The 19,843-nt window shown below is 33.6% G+C and overlaps 1 protein-coding gene across 1 annotated transcript; it reads right to left on the bottom strand.

Annotated features, from left to right (window-relative positions):
• Window positions 1–3,857: 3,857 nt before the first annotated feature.
• LOC144842649 (uncharacterized) lies at window positions 3,858–18,393 on the bottom strand. Its single transcript, XM_078699146.1, has 8 exons — window positions 18,331–18,393; window positions 13,522–13,844; window positions 9,981–10,636; window positions 9,579–9,832; window positions 8,809–9,080; window positions 5,419–5,572; window positions 5,056–5,198; window positions 3,858–4,721 (listed from the first exon to the last, which is right to left on the bottom strand). The coding sequence occupies exons 1-8, from the start codon at window positions 18,374–18,376 to the stop codon at window positions 4,623–4,625; spliced, it is 1,947 nt and encodes a 648-aa protein (XP_078555272.1). The 5' UTR covers window positions 18,377–18,393; the 3' UTR covers window positions 3,858–4,622.
• Between the last annotated feature and the right edge of the window lie 1,450 nt (window positions 18,394–19,843).

The raw sequence follows: 19,843 nt of genomic DNA, 5'->3' as shown, positions 1-19,843 counted from the left end.
AAATTGTGTCAAGTATTACGTTAAAAATAATATTAAATTAATATCATGCGTTTAAGAAGGTATAAAAATCCACAAAATCATGAAAAAATAAAGATTTATAAAATCAGGCTTTAAATAGCCCATTGCAGTATTGGTGAAGTTATTCACTTCCATAGAAAAAAACGATTTCACTTATAAAAGGACAAAATAAACAGTTACATTCAATCATCGACTTCCAGTCAATTTGACTATTTGTTGCAGTAAATTACATTTTTTCAGATCAATTTAAGTGATTAACTATGTGACATTATGTCAATGGCATATTCAACAATTAGTAATGATTATTATTTTTATCTTCTAGCTCGATATTTGTTATATTTTTTTTTTCTTCCGCCAATTTGTATTTCACAATGGCCGACGTTCCAAACTAAACTTGGTCATCCATGGTATCATAGGAAAAGAAATGTAATACTGATCATTTTATTCCATTACAACCATATCAATAAACACATAGTAACATAGTTTAGGGAGGTTTCGCAACCTCACCAATGCGATAACGAAAACGGATACGTCACACATTTGTGAAACTTTTGAGCTGATCCCCATTTCATATTCGTAAAGCGTTTTTGTGTTGACGAATATCATCAGTCATATTCTTAACTACAAAACGAGTATAGTTTTTGATCTATTTTGCATTTGAATCAAGAATTATTCATGATTATAATATAATTATAGATTTATTGAAAGTAATTTACTAAAATTAATTTAATAAAATGCCAGGTAAATTTTGATAAATAGCAGTCCTCACTCGCTTTGATGTTCACTAGGCCTAGGCAGCCAAGCAACACGTACATGCGCTTCGTTCAAATTTACCGCAGTCATATTTTGGACGGCGCCCTCAATATTTCATTGCCATGCGAAACAGACTTTTACTGGCTTACGAAAACGAATACGTGTGCGTGACGTATCCGTTTTCGTTATCGTATTCGTAAGATTGCAAAACCTCCCTATTGTACCGTTTGGTATCGTTGCATAGCTTTTTAAATTCTGAATCTATTTTATTTTTAGTAGTCTAAATTTTGTTTTCGTAAAAAGAAAATGCTACGGGTCATGGTATCATTTGCGTAGCGTTCAAAAACATTTGTATAACAGTGTTATTTTGTCAAAGCGGGTACCACACAATATAAAGTCATCTGTCGAGCAGGGGTCGTGAAACACACGGCCAGTCTGTGGTTCTTTTTTGGCCACCCTGTGGTCCGAGGGCGCTAGACTTTTGGCCAGCCTGTGGTCCCGAGGGCGCTAGAAATTGTCAGCAGCACGCACGTTTTCTTTAAAACTATAGAGGGCGCTACCCAACGTTTATTAACACAGTTTTGAATCCCATCCAAAATTGGCATCAGTTTATGGACTGATTATTTTTTTTTTAATAACGATTAGTATCAATGTTTCAATAACAATTGTCAATCGTAATTAGCTTTTATAGGCCTATAAGAATGATTTTAATGCTATATTAAAATCGGCTTGGTTAAGAACCAGCAATCTAAAATAATAAAAATATCCTCTATAAACATTTATTAGTAATTACTTCAGTTCAGTTTTTATTGACATTTTGTTTTTGCATATTAATTATCATTAAAAATGTAATATTTGAATCGTCATCTTTGGTTATTAGTTTAGAGATGTAAGCAGCCAGTTTGTAGTTTAAACGGAACAGCACGTACAGTCAAGCAATTATTTTGAAGTAAATTTAACGTGGTATATGATATAGCAGCCAAGAACACAAACATAATTTATTAATTCATTTTAAACTTTATTTTCCTTCTTTGTAGTTTAAGTTAGCTTTTACTCTAGAAGAATGAACAATCAATTACTAAGAATATATGCAAATCATTGTAATAAATGTTGAATTGACATATGTTCTAAAGTTAGCTTTTACTCTAGAAGAATGAATAATCAATTATAAGAATATATGCAAACCATTGTAATAAACGTCGAATTAACATGTTATAATGTTCTAACGTAAGCTTTCACTTTAGAAAAGCATGGAAAAGTTATCTCTAGCGCCCTCGAGACCACGGGCTGGCCGATATGTCTAGCGCCCTCGGACCACAGGCTGGCCGAAAGAAAAACCACAGACTGGCCGTGTGTTTCATGCTAGCGCCCTCGGGACCACAGGCTGGCCCAGAGCCATATAGAGAGAGTTTCGACATTGAATGGATTAGAAGCCGTGTTTGTGTCCAACTATTCCTATGTAGCGTATGGAGTTAAGTCGTTTGTTTTAAAAATGTATAACGTTAAAAAGACTTTAACTATCGAATTTAATATCAAACAATTAATTTGTTTAAAGGTTTTTGTTAGAATAATAACGAAGTTATAAAGTTACTGCGAACATGATTTTAAACAAAAACAGCTTTAATCCATTCAATTTCCGACTCTTTCCAATAAATTGCTCTGTGCGCTCCATGCACGCTCTACGCGTGCGCGTTTAGTTTGTACAGCGATTCTCTATACTAATGCATTGTTTTTACATTTTGTTGATCATGTTTGCAGTAACTTTATAGTTTCGTTATTATCTTAACAAAAACCTTTAAACTGATTGTTTTGATCTTAAATTCGATATTTAAAGCCTTGTGAAAGTTATACATTCTAAAAGCAAAGGACTCGACTCCATTCTCTACATAGGCATAGTTAGACACAAACATGGCCGGCGTGCACACCACGTGACTTTCTAAAATCCGTGAACGCAATGCCGTAACTCTTTATATATATGGCTCTGGGCTGACCAAATGTCTAGCGCCCTCGGATCACAGGCTGGCCAAAAAAGAACCACAGACTGGCCGTGTGTTTCCTGACCCATTTAGCATCTGTCCAGAATGTCCAATGTTATTTGGCATGCCTTTCTCTTTCAACGTCAGATGAAATGCAGCAAACAAAATGTTTGCATTTAAATTATGCACATGGCTACATATGTTTTGGGAGAAATCAAATATGACGTATTTTTTATTTCACACATATATATTTCCATGGCAACGGGCAAATTTGTGATTTTGACAAATGTTGTCCTTTTTTAAGGTCTTTTTTAAATGGATATTGGTAGTATTTTGATGAACGATATTTTTGTTTTGTTCATTTAATTATAAAAATAATTAGTGTAAGCATAATAACAATGCATTAATGTACCTATTTCATATTTGTTTTATGTTTTTAATTTCATACCTTGGGAGATACCATTTATTTAAAAAGGGTGTTTTCAGTTTTTTAAATTGTTAAAAACAATGATTTATTACAAATATGTAGTTCTAATGTTTAATAAGTGATTTCTAAAATAAAATACAGGGGCAATTTAAAAATCTACAAGCTGTGTTACCAGAAACATTTTTATTTTAAAAAAAACATGGTATACAGTATTAGTAAAAACATTGTGTTTTCTTTGATTATCTGATTATAAACCCATTGGTCTGAACTATTCTTATTGTTTTATATAATTCTAGTTGTGTTGTGAGATAGTTGTGTTGTGAGAAAAAAAATATTTGTAATTCCCAGTTTTAGTGTCATTTTTCTAAGTTATATCCTCTGAAAATTGGAATAAATTATACCACCCCGCCAAATTTAAAAATTGCAATGCAAAAGATAGGACATAAAGTTAAGTTCAGATCTTTACTTTTAATTGTTAAAACCCTCGCCTCCAACCATCCCCATAACTATTTCAAAATCTGGATCCACCACTTTCCCCTCCCCAAAATTGAACCATTCAAAAGTCAATGATATGCTCAGGTATGTTAATGCTACATAACAAATATTAAAGCTCTGATGTGAAATGCATTTTTATCATTAAATATTTAATTTATTATAAAAAGGCAAATAAACGTTACTGTTTCAATGCGAATTAAATGTAGGCCTGGACCTACCTTTATTTAATCTGATTCAAATGACAGGAATCTACTTAGATGTTATATAAAACAAATAATTATTTGTATAATATTTCACAACATATTAAATTAATAGTGTTGAAAACTAATTGTTACTGTACATTGTGTCACACGTGTAAAACACAGGAGGTACAGTAGAAAAAAATGCCTTTAAGAATAATACAATCACTAAGTTTCAGGAAAAAATTGAAATTACTAGATAATGAAATTACACATACTATTTTAGGTTCATAACATGATGAATATGATGAAAGTATATTTTAATAGATTAAAATTAAATTAGCACGTATAAAAAAAGAATGCTTGTAAGAGAAATACAATAAGTTAAGCTAAGTTTCAGAACATAATGAAATGACACATAATATTAGGTTTATGTAATGATGATTTTTTGTTAGGTTGTTTGTCTTGTTAGTTTTCTTTTAAATTGTATTGGTTAATTTTTATATGTTTTTCTTATTTGTATTATATTTTGTAATAATATGAATATGAAACAAATAAATAAATGATAAAATGACTTCATAGTTTTATATGTTTGGTCATTGGTCGAAATCTAAATCATTTTCAAAGCAGACCGATGATTGCACCGTACACATTAGGAAACATCTATATAAACTAAGGAAGTTTAAAATGTGGAAATTGTAAAATTTAGATTGACGGTTTTAAAAGAATAGGATTTAACATGAAGACGAAGACCAAGCTTCAACAATTATTCATTCAACCAAACTTTGGCCATGATCCACAGGTTGGGAAATCCTTCGGCGGTTTTTGAATATCATCTTCTTCCCCTACTTGCAATACCATCGCCATTCCATCCTATTGTGAAATTAATACAAATGAATGAAGAAGAATAAATAAGATGCAGATCTTTATGCTGTATCAAAAATTGATTGATTTCTTTATTATTATAATAATAACAACGTATAATCAAATTATGCAAAAACCAGGTCAAATAAGAGCCAAATTGGTTGATATCCGGATATTTCAATATAATAATAAATGTATTTCTCATTGCTTGTAGGTTTATTTATACTGTATTTGGTTAGGCTCAAGTGCCGTTTTTTAATAATCATAGATAAATAAGAAGGAACAAAGAATCCCTAAAATAGACTAAATGTGGTGAAATTTTTGAATATAATACCGTACTCACCTCTAAATGGTTTTCTATGTGGCAGTGAAAAAACCATATACCCGGGTTAGTAGTTTTCCACCTCATGATTGCATAACCATTGGACGGTATAATCACGGTATCTTTTATAACAGCATCTTTAGCATGGATTCTTGTTAAATTTCCTATAAAGGTACATAATATAACATTAGTGTAATAAAATAACATGTAGGCGCATAATGGAAATACAGTATATTGAAACTATCAAACTCAAAGTTTTATAATGGTAAAAATGAAATCAATATCTTGTCAAGTTTGGGGTATATTAACTTTTCAATATTATTTACTGAAACATGTCAGAATATGTGCATTTATCCTCTATGCCAGAAAGCATGGTATTGTTACCGTTTTCGTCAAGTTGCACAACTTCTTCTAAAGACTGTGGTGTACCATCGAATACTCCAAGACCAACAATACGAGTGGCTTGACCATGGATATGTGTAGGATGATCAGCTGACAGTCTTTCACTCTTGAAGTTAGCTATAACAAACTCTACAACCTATGCAGAATTGTGAATAAGAATACAATAATACATTTATATATTTTATGGCTTATCACTCTCATTTTTATTGCTCTTTTTTATTATTTTATTTATTTCATGAATTACTTTTATTTTATGTGAAGCGCATAGAGGATGTATGTATGCTATGCGCTTAAAGTCCACATTTATTGTTATTGTTATTTTGTTCTTATTATTGTTATTTTATTGTTATTCGATTTGCGGGGTCTGAAGGAAGTGGAGGGTACAATTCCCTTTCCATAAAATAAAATTACTGTGCAGAAGGCCTACACATTATTTTTTTTGTTAAATTGATTGTTAGTCCCGATCATCATCGAAGCTGAAAACCCTTTGGCTCACCACCACAAACTTATTTGAATTTGATAGGATAGATAAACCAGAAAATGAATAAGTTATGTTTCGACCTCTGAGCATTAAAGATGAAATATTAGCGGCATTAAAGAAAATCAGTGGCTTCCAGTACTGGTGGCTCAGGTGATGTTGGGGTTTGGACTATTTCCTTCTTTTTAGGCATTCTGGCTTAAAATTTCACCGTGTAATTAAGATGTAGTATACTACAAATGAAATACTCACAGTACAAATATACTTAAACTTGATGATAGTTAAATATTAGTAACGTTTTAGAAGATATTTAGCGGAACTGCTATGATTGACCGTTCAATTCACATGCCATCAACTAAAGATATGGGAAGATGGAAACCTATTTGAAATTGATAAGATAGATAAGCCAAAAAATGAATAAATTATGTTTGGACCTCCGAGCATTAAAGATGAAATATTAGCGGCATTATAGAAAACGAAAAGCGGCAAAATGTTAAGTGAAATAGCTAATGAAGTAAAGAAACATCTGTATTGTTTTACAAAGTCATGCACGAAGATCTTTATGACATTATAAGTCAACCTGATTTGTATATTAAAGATATTCGGGTTATACGCAATTTGTATTGGAGGTTGTTGTACGACGAGTCAGTAATAGAAGACATTTTCAGATTACATCTCAATCAATTAGAGGACTTAGACCAGGTTGTGTGCTGTCCACAGACTTATTCCTACTTTATTCTACAAAAACGATAAGATCCATTTAAAGATGTATTGTCCCTTTGACTAATTCCAAAAAAATGTGTAAAAAAAATATTTCGAAAAAAAGTGAGTCATTTTGAAGTATCATAATACAGACGTTTTTTTGTTCAAAAAATAACTTTGACTTCCAGTCAAAGTTTTTGATCAAAACATATCTCATAATGCAACGCGCTTGTTTGGCTACTCTGTATGCATAATCATAAAACTTCCTCGCGATCTGTGTGAAAACACCTTCTCAACCGTGACGAGTAAGTTGTAAACAATCTATAACGCATAGGCCCCTACTCGTACTCGAAATCTTTGTTTACTTTTGCTCGCGATTTTCTAGACGAAATGTAATCAAATTAATTTACCTGTTAATTACGTAATTTAAGTACGTTCATTTTCGACTTAAAGTGAATAACTTTAATATTACTTTGATATGGCCAATTTAAATTTAGAATGTGTTGACCTTCAATTTTTGTATTTCAAGAGACAATACATCTTTAAATTAAAAAATCATACCATACTGAAGAAAACATCAAAGCTAAAGATATCTAGCTCGAGTTGGTAACAAGTAAAACCCATTCATCACATAATCCATAAATGGGAAAATTATTGTAACAGTGTAATTAACTGGAATACTGATGTTATTAAAGCATACATAATTAAAGAAAAGAAGTTGAATGAATTTTAGCTATTATACATGTCAAAATGAAGAATAACCCTAATTACGTCATAAAGCGAGCTGACAAAGGTGGTGCTACTGTTGTTTGGAGGAAATATTTGTATATTATGTCAGAAGGTAGTGACAATGACAAGATAATTTTAATTGTGTTTCTACCAATGTGATATAATTATGCTATTATCTGTACGAAATTTAATGTAATCTACGTTGGAGAAACCAAAAGAAGACTTGGGGGATAGATTTGTAGACATTTACGTTCCTGTGGAATTGAAGAACATTTTCATGATAGCCACAATATTAATGATATACGCGTTACTTTATCAAACAAGGCAACTCATCCGAACGAGACCGTAGACGACTAGAAGAACGTATTATTTGTCAACTTGGAACTCTCAAACCCGATGGACTTAGGCCTATCGTTTAGGAATTAAGTACTATCTTGTCTATCTGATTGACATGAGTAATTATTATGTAATACCTTTTGTTTGTCAATGTTATTGTCAATTTGTTATTTGCTTGTGCATTGTTACGCCCATAAAGCCCATAATAGACTATTCTACCAGTACCTGATGATGACCTATGGTTGAAAGTACTAATGCAATAAATATTTTATTTTGAGGCTGATTATAATCATATGTTTGTTTCATGCTGGGATGTAGTAACTGTTCCTACACAAGATAAAACTACCATATTTTTATTTCCTTGTGTACACTCATATGAGTCAATACTAAAATTGATAACTTTTTATACTTAATATTTATTGCTTTCTTTACAATTTACAAATTACACTTGACCTAGTGTTTCAGTTTGTTTTTTTGTACTGCCCATTATTTTTTATGGTATTTTTATATATATAGTTTGAATGTTTTGCTAACTTTTTATTTTTAAAGTATATTTGTACTGTATATGGAGAAATCTGAAATAAATAATAAAAATACAGTAATTGAGTTGAAAGAAAAAAGCATGCCATCTGCAGTTTTTGCTTTAACAAAAATAATGCATCTCATTCGGCATGGGTAAAGTCCGACGGTTACACTACGAAGAGTTTTCCCCCAAAACCGCGAGAATTGTTTCATATAATTATAGGCACAACTCAGCACTATAAGCATATAATAGGATGGCATGGTTGGCAGCCGTCTGTCTCGAGAGACAATAGGTATGCGCCCTCTATCTATTAAATTCTAGTTCTATTTGTTTCTGTTTTTTAAGGAAAACCAACTTAATTCCACATTTTGGTGTAACCAGATTATCCCAAATAGTTGGTTGCTACTTTGCTGCCACCAAAAACTGGTGTAAAAAACATTTCACTAAATACGTGGGTAAATTTAGTTTTTCCTGGCCGAGGAAACATCCACTTTCGCAAAGTGGGAAATCAAAGTTTACTCCACTAATTAGTGGCAGCCACTTTATGGGGTAAACTAAGAATATATTTTTTTGCAGTGTATGAAGAAAGCATGGTTGAACTTACCTCTCCTAGCTTTAATTTTACGATATTTGTGCAATAACAATTGCTAAATTCACACTCTTCCATCAGAGTAGTATTAAGGTGCGGCTCACATATTTTCTCTGGCATTTTTAATAATACTGGTGTTTCTGGAATTGAGAAGCCCACTCTGTTGATTTTCGGTATTGAAAATGAGAAATTGTTGCCATTGTTTGCATTTGTAACAGTGTTTGTAAAAAATGAAAACAGAAAGTAATGCCGTGAATCTACATAATCCAAATCCGGATCCATTTCGTCTGTGGAAATAACAAAGTAGAGAGATAAATACATGATACCGTCGGTACAAGGAAATTATATATTAAAATCACAGCCTTTTCAGTGTTCAAGTGTGGAAAATGTTGATTTTGAAGTAGGCCTATTGAGATTTATTTTTCGTTCTGATAATTAGTACGGTCGTTCAAAATTCCTAAAATAATATGCAGAATATTCCTGCGCTTTGATGGGGTTTTCCGCTGTATTTCTTAGCCTCGTATCAATGCTTCGGTTACGTCTTCCTAGCTGAAAAATGATCGCTGACCATGTTTATTTCAATGTAGATAATTGCTAATGAAGTTTCAAATTCAGGAAAACGGAATTTGTTTATTTTCACTTTTTTGTTTCAAAATAGAACTTGTCGTTATTCGTTTTGAAAAGCTTCTTAAATGAAATGGAGACTAGAAGTTGTTGTAGTAAGCTGTGATACTGTCTCATTGTGATAAGTTCAAGTTGAGCATCAAAGTTAAAGTAGTACTTACCTAACGCATGAGTATCAAATAAATTCAAGACATCCGAAATTCCTTTTCGATATTTAAACATATTGTGTTCTACAGGAAATGTAGAGAATACGCTTTTAGACTGCAATGAATGTATTGGTGGTGTGGGATCGATACAAGGAGCATCGCGATAACATAACAGTGCCTCACCGGAAGTATTACATAAAACAGATAACCCCTCAACACGTATGAGATATGATCTTGGTATAGAAGATGCAGCTATCACAAAATCATACCTAGAAATAAAGGTAATGAAAGAAATTTGAATGCATTTAAATCAATAAATTAAAAACAAGTATAAAATCAACTATTATTTTTGTCATTGTTATTATTATTGCATATACATAATGTACATTTTGTGTAAAAACAATTGCATGCATTTACCTTTCACCGGATCCAATGATAAACGAATCGACTTTTATCGGCTTAACGTCTGATCCATCCGTTGCTACAATCCATATAAAGTGGCCGTCTACAGATATTTGAATGTTACATGCTTCGATGGCGCTGCTGATGACACGAAACCGATACCGTAAACCTGGTTTTACGTGAAAAACAGAACGCGGCGTATAAACAACATTTCCGTTACTATCCAAAAACTCACGCCCTCTACTCTTTCCATTGACCAAAATCGTCGGGTCAACTTCATGTCGCTCACTTGAAGTTGTTTGTTCAAGGTATGATTCTAGTGCTGTATTTAACTGCCACTCCGTGAGTAGAATTGTGTGCTCAGGTAAATCCAGATCGTAAAGATACCAATTGTTTTCTTTCTCTATTGGTTTTCTAATAATCAATGAGCCATATATGCCGTCAGCTCTGTATAATCCGGAGTGACCATGCCACCAATGCGTGCCAGCTGGGTCTGCGAGAAATTCATACACAAAAGATGTAGCATGCGGTATAGGACACTGCGTTACCATTGAAACACCATCCATCCAATTTGAACCAACTTGATGCGGTCCATGCCAATGTATTGTTAGACCACCATGATCCTGGAGTTGGTTGTTAAGTTTCACCCGAATTGTATCACCCTCGCAAACCTACAAATAAAATAAGAAATACATTTAAAGTTGGCCTATAAATGTAATGCCTTGTACAGAGTATTGTAAAATTACTTGGGCTGGTACGCATTATTTTTTTTCCTACGCAATTAAGGCAGAAATCATGAATAATTCATTAGAATAATTATTACATAATATGGGACATTATAGAGGGCGCTATATAAGCATGCAGAGATTTGTGTAAACAGCGTTTGCCAACCGAAATGTGTGGTGGTAAATGATTTGACCTATTACACTGGAGCCCTCGGTTCGGGGTCTTTCAAGAACATGTTTTTTTTAATAGTTGAGAGATATTATTTAGAGCGTTAGGTTTATTATATTTAGGAAGTAGATCAGCTATCTTGCAATTTTTTGTAATCTATATATAAATTATGGTTAATTCTGACATAGGCGAGCACAATGCAAAAACTTCGGTATAAATCTCAGCCTTGGATACCTACCTTATCTATCTCAGATGCACCGCGAAACGTAGATTTGATAACATTAATGTGCAGTTCGACGCGATTTTTCCATATTTCTAACTTAGCAAGATATTATAAAGAGTTTTTTAACAACATTTATGATTTCAACAGTAGATTTTCTACTCAATTTCAATTTTTGGCGGTCAAGTTATTTCCGGGTTTATGATAAGTTCAAGTACCTTGCAGCAACTTGGTTTCAACTATTTTCTCTCTTTTATACACAAGGGAGCAGTTAAAATAATAGATTTGACCCTAAAGGTGACTGGAAACAGGCACTTTCCATCAATCAATACAGTGTCTCTTTGGAAGACTAAAAAAAAAAAATCAGATAGGACTGGAGCTTAAGTTGGCCATTAGTCATAGCCATTTTAGTTTTTTGTTTATTTTAGGAACGGACCGCGCGTGTGAAAGGTACAGTAGTTAAAAAATAAAAATTATACTGCAAATTAATAAAGATCAAATTAAATATACGCCATAAAGAATCGGAATATATTGTGGGGAATATTTTAATATTAAATAGGGAGATTTGATGATAAGACATTAATCGAGTGAAATCCCGATAGCTGGCAGGAATAACTGTAGGCTATCTGTGTCCTGTTAGGACCGAGATGTCTGCCCATGTTGCAAGCCGTAATGTCTTCTTTCTTGGGCCGAAATGGCCCACTCTGTCACGGCAGTTAGTTTCAAAAGATGTTTAAATTAAATAATGTATTAATACTTATTAGGATGATATTTATTTGAATAAACGCCTCTCCAATAAAACATCACTTTGAATAATAATCACCCCGCCCCCGCCAACCCAACTATCTAATAAACGTCCATCCCATCCACATTTATAATAACACAATTATACTATTTGTAGTAGAATTCATCGCACTGTTATCTACAATTTACCAAGCATTTGTTATTCTTTTTTACCACTTTTCATATCTATTAGATTAGTTTTACCAATGTCAAGCATTTTCAATAATGGTAACCGACAGAAAACGTAAAAGAAGAACATTATCATTCCGAGAACCATCGTCTACACTTCCTAGAGGGGGAGCGAGCGAAGCGAGCTCACCCTCTAGTAGAAAATAATTAAGGTAACGAATTATTCATGATTTCTGCCTTAATTGCATAGGAAAAAATTATGCGGCCGCTACATTCGGAAACTTATGCCCCTGAACAAAATATTCAATATGTTTTGGGGGGATTTTTTTTAATTTAGGCTACTTGTCATTAGCTTTACAAGCTTACAACTTGTAGTAAGTAAATTGTACTTAATATATGTTGACCTCCTTTCATAAATTGATAATCTTATTTGATAGTCTGGCTATGGCTTGCGGCGACCCTGCCTTGTAATCTCACGACAACTAGACTTTTTTTTTATACGGTTATATGTTCATCTAAAGCGTGTGCTTATGAATAAATCGATTTAATTGATCAATAAAATTGTCTTAAAAGATAAAATGAGATCATAAATGTTACGGAACGTGTATGCAAAGTATAATATTAGAGATATTGAAGATATGCCATTTATATACATCAATGGAAGAGATCGGTACCTTCCACACCATATCGCAATCATGTTCTACCTACTACTTAGATGTTCTTAGTATTATACTGTTATTAGTTACTGTGTTTATTAATTATACGTATATTTTCGTTGTCTTGCCCACGCCTCACATCTACCCTACCCTCCTTGATTATGTTTAATTTCAGGATCCACCAGGGTGTGTCTTTGTGACGAATACGGTACTGGTTATAATTAAACGCTGTCCATGCGGTAGTTATAAGTTAGAAACATGTTCGGTAGTTCGGAATGTAAACGCGTCAATGTAAGTTAAAAATAAGTTTGAGACATGTTAATCATAAGTTAAAAACACGTTTTATGTACGCTGGAATATTATCTTGGCGTCTGTCAGCGTATGTCGACTTAGACCTACTTATAACATATTTCAAAATGAATGTGAACTTTTCTAATGAAGGCTGATGGGCCTTCTAGGACTGCAGCATATCGCCGAAGTTTTGTGTCGTCATTAGTTAAAAAAGTACCTTTTCTTGTAAATCGTTAAAATGTCAATGTTTACGTAGAAGATCGCCGATTATTGTTAACGATAGCGTCGAATAACGTCGACAGGAAAACGGGTTTTAGAAAGAAATATGAAACAACATCGCAAAGGCCTGGTAACATGTTGTAGAATATACCTATCGCGGTACACATGGAACAGCAGTAGGGTGAGTAGCTGACACGGAGTTGGTGACACGCGTTTTACATTGTGTCTACCTATTCCAGAAATAAGCATAATTTATATATAAATACAATAATTGTTGTTATACAATAATTGTTGTTATACAATAATTGTTGAAATTAAAATGAATACACATTGTTTATGCTAGACAATAGGTAAAAGTCAATACCTGTATACTTGGCCCAGGAGTTGTTCCATTGGTGACCGCTACCACTCGGGATTTACCGTCCATTGTAAGACAATTTGTAAGTTTACAGTCGTCGGGGTTTAGAGGACAATCGAAACAGTATCCTGACATAGAAATCGTCCATTCTGCTGTAAATTCATAATCACATATTTTCGGTTTTGCTGGATTTTCACAAGTTCGATAACATGGATGATTGGTATAGTCGACGTTTTCAATTTCGTCTCTATAATCATAACCGTGACTGTCCCTCTGTCCAATGTTGTCAGCCATTTCCTTATTTTCTTTACATTGTAAAGATGAACTTTCTACAAAATAAATAATAAAATAAAGATTATTAATAATTATCGAAAATTATCGACAGTAATCGATAAATAGTCCTAACTTGTTTATAGACTATCAAAATGAACTGATTTGGATTGATTGTCCCCCGGAACCACCGGTAGGTGGCGTTGTACACTCTAATTACTTTCGTAGCGGAAAATCAGGGAATGACTTAAAATGCCGCAGATATGTATTTTGTAGCCAACATTTTGACATTGTATCGCATGGAACGCCTTACAATGGTTTCAAGAGGGTTGGAAACTCTGAAAAACATACGAAACAGTACATATCTGCGCCAAAAAGTGAATTTTATGATTTTATTTAAAAGAGCCTTGACGTCACAAAGAACGTCATCTTCGGCACGTCTTCGGAAGCATTAGGACGCTCGGAAATGTCAAACAAAGTTCAAGAAAAGACGTCAACCCTGTTCTGATTGGTCGGTTAAAATGTTTACGTATAATGTATGTTTTATTCATTCATATACAAAGTAGGCTTGTATTGAGGCTATATCGATTCTCTACTTGACATTTTTTTTTTAAATATTTTTTTTTAGTTTGAGAGAGATTATTTAGAGGGTTAGGTTTTAAATATTTAGGACGAGTTTTATTATTTATGTTTTTCATCAAGACAAGTTCATAGTTGATAAAATCAAGCCGTCAGACAGATAGATTCACTATTAGACTAAACAACACCGATGCCACATACATGACCAATGTGAGTACAGATACTATCCCAGCATTCACTTCCAACAAAATCATACGGGGAATGCATCCTTTGTCAACTACAGTCATTCTCCAAGCACAGGAACATAACACAAAAGTATGTGCAACATCAAAACAGTTCAAGACATGTATCAGTAGATTGAAATCCCTTCACCATGCCTTCAACAAACACTGCATGTAGCCAAAGTAATTGTACCTGGTCATTTTGCTAACACCTTCATCTTTTAATAGCTGTGCAACGGCACAACATCTATAAATGTACAGGTAGTCCCTTTCATCTTGCCAGACGCAACATATGGCATCTAGTTCCGAAAATCTCTGGATATGAAACTCATGCTGTGTGAATATTAATCTAGGGTGCACGTTGAGAGGGACATGCATGAAGTCTGTCAATCAGTCGGCAGATTAAAACATTTTAATGATAACAATTAATTAGTAAAATATAGAATTAAGATTAAGATTGGAATAATAAAACTACAGCTGCTTGCGGACTTTGAACACAACACAAAAAGTACACATGGTGGTAGTCGAAATTAGATGATGCGCTCGGACACAAATTTTACATTTTGGGTCTATTCATTGATTGATAATATTTTGTAGAAACACCACATCCATTTGGATTCGTTTTATTTGTGTGTGTGTTTTTTGTATTTCTCATTTACATTTTTTATTTCAATGGTTTTTTCAATTTTTTTGTGTGTGAGGTTTGGTATCTTTTTTGGTAGTTTTGTAGTTACATTGTGGTCTAGTTTTGATTTTTAGATTTTGATACTTATTATTTACACTATCGTGGATTTGAACGGACTAAGCATTGATATTAATAGCCACGAGGTTTTACTCAATTCGCCAAACCGTGATTTACGAAAATCATTCTGTCCAAAAATTCGGTAAATCGCGTGTAACTTCTGGAATTTTTACACAATGGCATAAAGTTGGTACATACTGTCAATACTGACTTTTAACACCTAATGAAAACCATAACACTAATTAGGTTAAGTTAGATAATTAGTTATTGACAATTAAAACGAATTAAGGTTCAACGATTTGCCTCAAATAGGGGTGTTTTCCGATCGTGGTATACACTGTCTAATGGATGTCGATGCTGAAAAATACCTTCGCACAAGAATACGAGGATGCTTCGCATTTACCTCCTCCTTCTACGATATTTGAATTTAATAGCTGAAACCCGGTTGAACATACAGTATGAATGTAGTATGAATAAAACATTCCAAATTATTTGGTTTAACCAAGAAGGTATACCTCCATGGTTCACACGTAGGTAAATTTATGGGCCCTTAGAGAATAAACTTAAAACCTTAAGAAATATTATTGCAATACTACTATACAATACTGTAAATATCTATTAACCACTTTTGGTTGCTATTTGAATCGCAAATTTCTTACTGTGAGTGTTTGTACTGTTAGATATAGTATAAATAAACTGTATTACTGTGAGTGTGGGAGGCCCTACTGTTAGATTGTAAACACATAATATACAAATAAACTATATTACTCAACGTTTGTAAATTAAAAATTACAACAAATATAAACGTCGTAGTGGTGTATCGTCACATGTACTTTACTAATTCAATCGACTATGACAGTGACAGTTTTAACAAAGTATTAAATCGCAAATGTTTTACTGTATTTAGTGGTATATTATTTATAGGCCTATAAAACATAACAAAAATATTTCGTTGCTGAGTGGATAAAGAATATATTTAAACAAAAATTGGGTAAATGAGTCCTTCTTTCGGAAGTAATTCCCAGGGTGCTAATTTTAATTGACTGCGTAAATCATCGTGTCTATTTATTCGTTTCTGTAAACGACAATGTATTAGCCTATAGTCCTGCGTACGTACATTTAAAATCGCCAGTTTTTTTACGCTGAAATTACTGTGTATTCTGTGGCCACGGCCTAGATGGTATGGTACCATCTAGTATTTATTGTTATTGTTCCTCTTTATACCCATCCTCTTCTCCATCTCTCAACCCGAATGTTACATATAAAACACAAATTGGGTTTGTTTATAATAAAACATGTGGACTCATTTTGTGGAAGTTTCTCTTTCGTAAGTAATTCCCAGAGTGCACATTTTAGTTAACTACATAAATCATCATGTCTATTGTTCCTGTAAGCGACATGTATTATAGTCCTGCGATACGTACATTTGAAATCGCCAGTTTTTACGCTGAAATTACTGTGTATTAAGCCCCTTTTGCACAGAGCTGTGTGCCAGGAATATTGCGGGAATATACCATTACCATGCCGGTATGGTTTTCTGTGAGAACGTCTTGGCATCATGCCGGCATCGACATGACCTGCTTTAGACCTAGTAATATTTCGTAGGGATATTCCCCGCAATGCCAGACGGGCATTCTGTGAGAACGTAACGCCGTTATATACATATACATATATATGTATAACTAACAAACAAACAAACGAACAGACAAACGTACAACAAACTCTCTCACTTATAATATAGATTATTATACAGTTTCCAGAAATTGCATGGATGAATGTATTTATATAGCGCCCTCATTCATTTAGATTTAGCCTAGTGTTGTAGTCATTATTTATGTCATTAGCACAAAATCAGCTCGTTTTTTTAAGCGGACACAATTGACAGACCTATTTTATTTCTTATATTGATGATGTGCTTGGTCAGCATAAAGGCCAGTTTACACAGTCAGACACTGCACAACAGGATCTTATTCTGTTTAACTACTGCGAAGTAGCTTAATTGCGTCAGGGAGGTATGTAATTGGTCAGATGTTTGCCCTACTCTGACGTAATCTAACCCTAAGCCAGTAGTGTGTGCTTCAATTGTAACATCGCTTGCCTGGGATGATATTGCCTAGTGTTAACATTAGTTTTTCATTAAATTATTTTAAATATGCAAATGAAAAGCTAGGATATGTAGGCCTATGCTAGCCAGGCCACAGTAAAATATGCTCTGGACTATCCTTAGTCTTAGACTAGTCCAGGACTAAAATCTCCTTCAAGAATTCGGGCTAGATATCATTTTGTAGAAGAAAAAAATACAGTTAAAAAAAGTAAATCCTATCTATGAGTGTTCATATGGTTTTGAATGTTGTTACAAATATTAATAGATTGTCCCCATGGAAGAGCGAGTAATTTCACTCTTCCCTGATTGTCCCAAAAATTCTAGGCAAGTCGAGACAAATAAGAAAGTGTAACAGTCACCGTGATTGGCCAAGTCGTAGACAATATATATAATATAAAATTAAAAATATGGTATAAACAAACACGAATGTATTTGTTCAGTATACGTAACTGGAATATAAATGATTGATTTTGTTATTGTCATTATCCGCTATAATATATAAAATATACTAGTATCGGTCTGTTAGATGTTTATAATAATTCCCGGGTTGTAAAGTAAAACAATGAGTTGGCACCACATTATCCGCCTTTGTCGTCACGCCTGTATGTATGTACAATCGCAAATAAACTAGTATGAACAATTCAAATGTTACGGGAAAATTTGCTGCTCTAACGTAGCCAAATGTATCAAATGTGTTCCAGTTCGAGCATTAAAAACCAAACTTAATGAAATGAACATAATGGACATTGAAACACATCGTCTTCTGCTTATGCATATTGTAGCTATAGAAACTTATAGAGATTTCAAATTAATAACAACCATACAAACAGTTTGGACTAGTGTTATTGCTTTGCTCTGATATTTTAAATCTTAAACAAATGAATGCAAATTAAACTTACCATTACAATGCATTATAAGTATAGTAAACAACGTCCACAGACGCATCTTTGTGCTGTATTCCTTCATGTTAGATACTAAATTAGAGTGTGTGAGACGTATCTTACTTATATGCACGCTGCCATAATAATATTTTATTTGCAGTCTTTATGTGTTATCTCGAGGTTTGTTGCATGTTTTAAAGATAGTACTATAATTCCATTTATACGGGTAGAACCACGGCGTTAATGTATGATTAGGCTAAAAACTTATGTCGTATCATAAAATGTTACTATTGCAAATTCATGATATCCCATAAATCATCAGCAACCGTGATATTTCTAATTTGTAATATTATTATGTAGTTTCTTTCTTGTACTAATTGTAGATATTTATCTTTTATTTTTATAATAGATCGTAATAATATATGTTATGTTAATATGCTAATTATCTTTGTTTGTTATTTGCTAATTATGCAAACTACGTTACGCTCGGTGAAGTAATCAAACAGTTGAATTAAAAGAACCGTGTTGACGAGTCACACTTGTAATATGGTGTCAGAATAGTGGAAATTCACTCAAAATGGAATCGTTGAAATTTAAGCCGCCTCCACCCTTCGATTTTGATGGTCCTAGTGTGTCTGCTGCTTGGAAAAGGTGGAAACAGAGATTTACATTCTTTCTGAAAGCGACTGGCAGTTCACGTAAAAGTGGTGAAATAAAGGTAGCAATTTTAATTACTACACTGGAAGGGCGTGACTTAGATATTTACAACAACTTTACGTTCACTGATCTTGTAGGCGAACCGGGTCAGGAAGGTTATGTCCCAGCAGAGGACAATAATGATTTTGATACAGTAATGTCGAAGTATGATGAATACTGTAATAAACGGGACCCGATAATGGCGTTACGAGCGCAATATTGGCAATATGAACGACCCGAATGTCAGGGTTTGGATGAGTTTGTGAATGACTTAAGAACAATGGCGGTGAATTGTAAATTTGTGGATCAAGACGGTACGATTCGTGATAAGCTTTTCTTCAGTGTAACAAATCCAGTGATGAAAATGAAAGTTATGGGCGATGATGGCAACGCTACACTTGATACTGTGATACACCGAATGAGAACTTTTGAGAGTTCTAGACGCGAGCTTGAAATGGCCGGTGTTGCGAGTGATTATAAGCCGAAGGTTCATGCATTGAGAAAAACCAAATCGCATAAACATAAGCCAAGGGTTAGTGGTCAACAGAATCATCAGTTTACAGATGCAGCCAAAATTAAATGTAGCAGGTGCGGTTCTTCACATCTACCTCGTCAGTGTCCAGCTTATGGTAAAACATGCTACGGGTGTAAGGGTTTGAATCATTTTCAATCTGTGTGCACTAAACGTTTTTCCCGAGGACGCGGTCGTGGACGTGGCAGAGCTGTACATACAATGGATGAGCAGTATATTGTTGCCGAAGGTGTAAGTGATCCTAATGACTTATACATTGACACTTTAACTGTTGAAGATAAAAATGAGTACTTTTATATTGAC

The sequence above is a fragment of the Antedon bifida genome, chromosome 5 (genome assembly GCF_963402885.1).
Source record: "Antedon bifida chromosome 5, ecAntBifi1.1, whole genome shotgun sequence".
NCBI lineage: Eukaryota > Metazoa > Echinodermata > Crinoidea > Comatulida > Antedonidae > Antedon > Antedon bifida.
The sequence above is the reverse complement of the archived record's forward strand: the minus strand, read 5'-3'. Positions and strand labels throughout refer to the sequence as shown.

What these genes read in the sequence shown, in the direction of transcription:
- LOC144842649 (XM_078699146.1), bottom strand. Translation starts at nt 18,376, where the DNA reads ATGCGTCTGTGGACGTTGTTTACTATACTTATAATGCATTGTAATG. An exon ending in CTCCTGGGCCAAGTATACAG is followed by an intron (nt 10,637 to 13,521) that starts GTATTGACTTTT and finishes TTTTATTTGTAG; the next exon opens with GTTTGCGAGGGTGATACAAT. An exon ending in TAAAATTAAAGCTAGGAGAG is followed by an intron (nt 5,573 to 8,808) that starts GTAAGTTCAACC and finishes AATTCTGCATAG; the next exon opens with GTTGTAGAGTTTGTTATAGC.